Source organism: Cryptotermes secundus, unplaced genomic scaffold, assembly GCF_002891405.2.
Source record: "Cryptotermes secundus unplaced genomic scaffold, Csec_1.0 scaffold614, whole genome shotgun sequence".
NCBI classification, from domain to species: domain Eukaryota; kingdom Metazoa; phylum Arthropoda; class Insecta; order Blattodea; family Kalotermitidae; genus Cryptotermes; species Cryptotermes secundus.
Window position 1 is genome coordinate 1,296,534 of NW_019728501.1, and position 6,852 is coordinate 1,303,385.

A 6,852-nucleotide genomic window follows, 5' to 3' on the forward strand; every position below is an offset into this window, starting at 1 on the left:
AATTATGGTAACTGTCAACACAACAAATATACTCAGTTTTAATATTTTACAATTCGACCTTTATTCCTGCTACATGTTTCGGTCGCACAAGACTATCATCAGGCAGTTATGTATAGGAATACGTATAGTTATTGAACTACGGATACGGGTCCATATCAGTGCAATGTGTCGTACTATATACTAACGTAAAATATTTTATGAGTATATGCGTTGTGTTGACGGTTAACATACCTGTAATTCCTACATATATCTGGAACATACAATAGGATCCAACCAATGAAGATACTATATAAATTAAATGTCTCACTACAGATTTTAATGAAAATGCGTTGCGATTACAATTATGAAGCTTAGGGTTCCATAATTGTATACAATTTCTTGCCCAGCTGAATAATTACCAATAGTTAAAGAACTACTTCTAACGTAGACTTTAACAAAGACAAAAATAACACCGTCCAATGTGACTATTTAAATTTTATCATTTGAAGACTCATCACCCTTACATGTTTCGATCCCTACGGATCATCCTCAGAGGGCATCAATACTTTTTCGGAAACTACTATTACAATAGGAAAAAGTATTGATGCCCTAAGGATGATCCGTAGGGATCGAAACATGTAAGGGTGATGAGTCTTCAAATGATAAAATTTAAATAGCCACATTGGACGGTGTTATTTTTGTCTTTGTAATTGTTAGTGTGACGGACCAGAATGAAACAAATTAGACTTTCACACTTACACTGACTACGCTGCTTCAGAATATGAGCTTCGGTAACTAGTTCTTCTACTGAACAGAAATTGGCACACTAGACAATTCTAGTATTTTCTGTCCATATGTATAAAATTCTCTGGAAAGGCATTTCATCGTCACGGCAAATTAAAGCAGACTTTCACGCCAATTTTCAATAATTTTTTTGAAATTTGCATAGTGTAGCTGGAATAAGGGTTGGAGGTAATCAAATTATATTGCCGATACAGTTGACAGGTTTGCAAATTGTATCTGGGTGTGAGAACATGTCACTTCCAATTCTAAATTACGTATCATATCATACATCATACATAGACCATACACTGTGACACACATTCGTGTTTTACGTATTACGTATCTTTTGCTACTGACAGCATGAGACTAAACATGTCGATAGTATAATTTTTATTGGGTGATTATTTCTGATAAAAGTGATGTGGAGACCCCATGTAGATAGAACTGGAGAAAACCGGTTGGCCAAATATTGCACGGGAATACAGAAAACCCGAAGGGCAGTGAAGAAGAGACGGTACGAGGAGATGAAAATAAAAGGAACTTAAGGATGGAACAGGATCTGACGTATGAGATAATTTTCTTTGAATGTTTGCTGTTATCTATTATCCCATTTTGTAAATAAAGTAACATGTTGTTAAAAAGTGTTAATTTTCCTTATATATGGAGATTTATGAACCATTCTGTATTTTAAGTAATTTAAATGAAGTGTAATCAATTCATGTAAAGTTTTCTTTTACAACTGAAGTTGGCCATATAACCCTATGGCCAAAACATGCCAGAATTTTAGATTTATTTTAAACAATCAGTGTCATTAAGTGAGATATATAGTTTGTATGTAGACGTAAACAAATTCTATGTGTGTTTCGCTGTGGAAGAGAAAATTCGTTTCATTGGGAAATTCGCGTTAGTACAGGGGAGGTATATTGAGCCAGTTTAGTGTTGTCATGCAAATTATAATTGGTCCATAATGGAGTTACATTCCACAGACTCGATTACCAATCACATTCAATTAATGGATAGCAGATTAGTATTTGAAAGCAATGCAGTTTTTGAGTGTCATTATTCAAGCTGTACTTAGGAAGAAGCAAGTTGAACTAGCTGTACGTCTTGTAGCTTGACTAACGAAGTTTCTTCAAGTGTCTGTAGGCAATGACAGTGTCTTTCAGTAGGAGGACCTCGAAATTTTGAAGACGCACAAGGGCCACCGGCGGAGTTTTTCTTTTTTTTTGGGGGGGGATTCTTAAAATCTACACAAATTTTCACAGAACAATCAGTATATATAAAATCTAAAGCTGAATTTTCTGTCTTTATATGGAAGTCCATACTGCTAGAAACTGCCAACAAGACTGCCAGGCCACAGTGAATTTTTACCCGCATCTCAGTCGACATTGCAATCTGGACATTTACCCAAAATATTCCGTTGCAGAGTATTGTCTTCTGAGATGGAACGCAGTGCATGCCGGTAAAAGTCCACTGAAGTTTGGGAGAACGGTACAGTCTTCAAGTTCAGAGGCGAAGCGTATGCCATGCAGGGACCAGCAAGAAGTACAGGATAGACATAGCACTAAATACTCCCATCACTACAAGCTCAGATACTACCACGTATTCAATCGGAATGAACACACCACAGACACACGGCCTGCTCTAGGCAACAGTCACCTGAAATCTTCACTGCGTTCTTCTGTCAACTAAACATGGCCTTTTGCTTATTTTAGCAAACACTTAGTTTTAATATTCATATTTGCCATAAGTCCTCCAATAACTTTATAATAACAAATTATGTTCAATCACAGGATATGTGAAGTACTTCCTTTATGATGTTGGTTTGCCTCCTGATGATGGCAGTCGAGACATGTAAGAAAAAATATTTTATTTGCTTAATTTTTTAATCTGTTACACTTGATGGTTTTATACTTTTTATGTATGAGTTTGCTTTTCCGGACTGTAGCATTTAGCCCAGTTATATGCAGCCTAGTAGCCGGTCACGGTAGCAGAGGGGTCTAAGGCATGTACTGTCTTCGCTCGCTTGGAAACCGGGATCGTGGGTTCGAATCCCACTCAGGGCATGGATGTTTAGTTTGTGTGTGTGCGTTTTTCTGTGTTTGTGTACGGGTAGAGGCATTGCGACGAGCTGATCACCCGCCCAAGGAGTCCTACCGAATGTGTAAGATCTCGAAAAACCGAAGGGAACCGAGAAGTTCATGGAGGTAGGCCTAGGCCCACTGGGGCTGTAGTGCCAAGGAAAAAAAAATATGCAGCCTAGTGCAAATATATCTAATGTTATAAACTTGTAGTTGCATCGCAAAGAAAACACATTAACTCTGGGTGCTTTTTTGTTGTTATTATCCAGAACAACAATATCATTGCATTCTTAACTTTTTTCTGAGGGAAAATGTGTTACTTCTTGCCAGCCGCTTCTGAACTGCCAAGGAAATGGAGGGTTGCATCCCCTAACAGGGGCATGAAACTTAATTTTCTGTTCATTTCCTGCCTGTTTTTATGTAGGAAAGTCATGTGTCTGCGTGTTTTAATGCGAACTGCCATGTTGCTGATATCAGAGAGGCAAGTAGCTCAGACCGAAGTAATAACATTTATATTGCTCCTTCGGTTCCGAGTTTAGGAAACCCACGGGGACTCATGAGTCATATGTGTGATGTAATGTGTATCTCCACGGGACCGTAGGCGCTGCCGTCTCTGAACTGCATGGCACTGCATGCTGCAGAAAGCATCGCGTGTCTTCTGCCTCCGCGGTATTGCATTTAGAGCGCGCAAGATAAAGGTAAATACTCATACGTTCCTATGCTGAACTGATCAGAACACCATGGAGACTGTCAGAGTGGAAGCAGAGTTTCTTTTAAATTCGGCGCTGGATGGAGATGAGAGGACAGTGGGGTTTTTCAGCTTTACGCACCGGCCACACTTTACCCCCCAGGAAGATTTCTTGTAGGCTGAGTGGACCCCAGGGCCATAGTGCGGCTGAAAGAATTAGATAAATTGAAAATGCAAAGACCTCATCGGGAATCGAAACCGTGATCTTTCGGCTTGTAGCATAGTGCCTCAACCTACTGCGCTACCACATACAAACACAAAGTCAAGAGACACTTAATGTACAAATATTATATGTTTGGATATTATCCATCGTCCTGTCTTTATCTAAAAACCGTCCTGTTTACAGTACAAAACACAATGTTTCGGAACCTGGATTCTGTCTACGTCTTCAGGTGAAACCTACTCAGTTGGGCCCAATCGATAATTCCAATCTCCGAAACGTCGTATTTTAGTAAGTAAACAGAACGGTGTTTTGAGATAAACACAGGACGATGGATAATGTCCAGAAACATAATATTTGTACTAATGTACCATCGTCACAAACTTTTAGACACCTGTACGGATTTCCATTGAGAGCAGCTGGTTTCTTCATTTTTAGCAGAGGCTCAAATCCAAATTCCAAAAAATCCAGAAATCTCAAATACTCAGGCAAGAAGAACGAAATGCACATACGGAAAAGTGAAAATTCAAAAGTATGCAGATTAATAACAATTTTTAAGCATTTTGGAAAGAAAACTCTTGCTTTGTCTGGGACTAGGGTCCCCGCCAGCATTTCTCCTGAAGGCCACCCTTCACTTGAGACGAGCCATATCTCCGTTGCTTGAAAGAGAAAATAGCACCCGCTGGAGTCGATGCGGACTGCACTGCACCCTCGTGTATTGTACATAGCTCTCGGAACGAGGGCGCTCCATCACTCAGTGACTGCCAAATTCCCTTGGGTGTCCAGGAAATGTTTTGGCCTGCTTTAAAAATCTATGTGTCTTTAAATTCGATATACAACATTCAAATTCGATTAACGTTGGCTCAGTGGTTACACAGCCACGAGCCGGCGTAATAAAAGGAACCATGTAAGCCAGTCGTGTTGAATTTAATTCGGATTATTTCCGTGATTGACCGCCTCTGTCGTCTAGTGGTCAGAGTTCCTGCCTACAGATCCAGAGATCCCGGGTTCGATTCCCAGCGCTACCAGATATTCTGAGAAGTAGTGGGTCTGGAACGGGGTCCACTTAGCATCGTGAGGATAATTGAGTAGCTGTTTAGAGGAAATAGCGGATCCGGTCTAGAAAACCGAGATTAACGGCCGTGAGGAACCGTTGCGCTGACCACGTGACACCAACTAGCCGCTAAAGTTGACATTAACTTCGCCGACAAGTGGCGGTCGCTTGTTCGGTATAGTTCGCTTGCGGACTACAGGCCACGGAATTTAGATTTCCGTGATTTTCGGCACAAAAAATATTAGTATAATAATTGGTTACTATTTAACTTCCACGATTAAAGTAATTAATCTTCGCCTGTTAGGAGCCTTGAGATCTGATAAGTGAAGTGATGTATAACTTAAACAATTTCCTTCTCTCCAGTTTCATCCGCCCTTTCTCTCTGGTGGGTGCTAGGCGATTGGATGTGCTATATTGCATAAAGCAATCATACAATACTGTTTCGTCACTAGGCAACTACAGGACTATTCTATCTGATGCGTACAACCATCTACAGGTGTTTGGTACTTATGATATTTATTGCCATTCGACACCCTGGCGGCCAGTAGTAGAGAATGTCCCGGCGTCCAGTTCTTCAAGACTCTAGTCCGTTTTTCGGTTGTGCCTTAATCAGTAACTTTCTTCTAATGAAAAATTTGACTACTGCTTGAAAACCACTGTTTTCCTGGAAACATCTAACATTTGAGCTGTATCGAATTACAGTTCTGTACTGTAAAAAGTTTTTAAAATTGGATTAATATCTGGAAGTGGTAATGAGGCTGAGGGAAATATTCATAAGACGAACACTTCTATTCTTTTTCCTGTAAAGAAAAGTTTTTAATCCTTTTTTTCTCCCAGAAATAAAATAATCCTGTCAGAAATAAGAAAAGATTAAACTATGTGCATATTTATGAAAAGGGAAATAAGAAGAAGAAGAAAGGAGAATAAGCTAGAGTAATTTCATGGTTGGAGAATTTAATGCAATGTCTTAGTAACTCAAATGAAAGCTTTGTTTCTTTCCTGCCGTTACATTTCCATGAGAGTCTTATCATTCTTTTGATGTTGTCGTTCCCTGCGTAAGGAGCGTAAGTTAAATTAATTTAAGATTATGCGTTTCCGAATGCAGTGGCATATCTCACTCGACAGGTACAAGAAGATTTGGTGGTAAATGATGAAGCTAGTATCAAAACGAGAAAATAAATCCACGTTGAGACGAAAGGTTTTAATGTAACAATAGAATTGTAGATCTATTTCTCTAAAGCCGAGGCATCTGTCTAGTTAGCCGAAACTCATTCATTCTATGAGGATCTTATTAACAGTTCCTTTTTTTCAGAGACCGTAATCTAAAAATGAATCTAGCATGAAATTATTATTCTTCATTTTTATTAGGCATTCTTTACACATTGTGCAGATAATGTTACCTACTCCACGTTTGATGTGTCTTTTACATCTCACGGAAGTAATGTTGGCCCTTGTTTGATGACTCCTTTGCATCTCATTGAAGTAACTTTGGCTCACTTTCAATGCGTCCTTTACATCTCAATGAAGTAATGTAGGCCTGCATTTAATATGTCCTTTACATCTCATGGGAGTATTGTTGGCCCATATTTAATGCGTTCTTTATGTCTGAAGGAAGTAACGCTGGTCCAATTTTAGCCCGTTCTTTATATCTCTTGGAAGTAATTCTGGCCCAATTTTAGTGCGTTCTTTGTGTCTCAAGGAAGTAACGCTGGCCCAATTTTAGTGCGTTCTTTATGTCTCAAGGAAGTAACGCTGGCCCAATTTTAGTGCGTTCTTTATGTCTCTTGTAAGTAACGCTGGCCCAATTTTAGTGCGTTCTTTACAGCCCGCGGAAGTAATGTTGGTTCCTATTTGATGCATTCCTTACACCTCATGAAAGTAATGTTGGCCCACATTTGATGGGACTTTACATCACACGGGAGTAATGTTAGCTCTCTTTAATATATTCCTGATACCACGTGGTATTCACAGTTTTGTAAGAGGATAGGGATAGAGTGTGAACGCATTTCTCAGTTTACTCATACGGGCGAAATCACAATATTACAAC

At 39.4% G+C, this 6,852-nt stretch overlaps 1 protein-coding gene across 1 annotated transcript in view; it reads left to right on the forward strand.

The window, feature by feature from the left end:
* The window catches only part of LOC111865221, a 191,628-nt gene extending 188,876 nt beyond the window's left edge, over positions 1 to 2,752 (forward strand). The window contains exon 4 of the mRNA XM_033751745.1: positions 2,189 to 2,752. Within this exon, the coding sequence (XP_033607636.1) occupies positions 2,189 to 2,454 (266 nt within the window). The 3' untranslated portion in view covers positions 2,455 to 2,752. The remainder of the gene's footprint in view (positions 1 to 2,188) is intronic.
* The last annotated feature ends 4,100 nt before the right edge of the window (positions 2,753 to 6,852 follow it).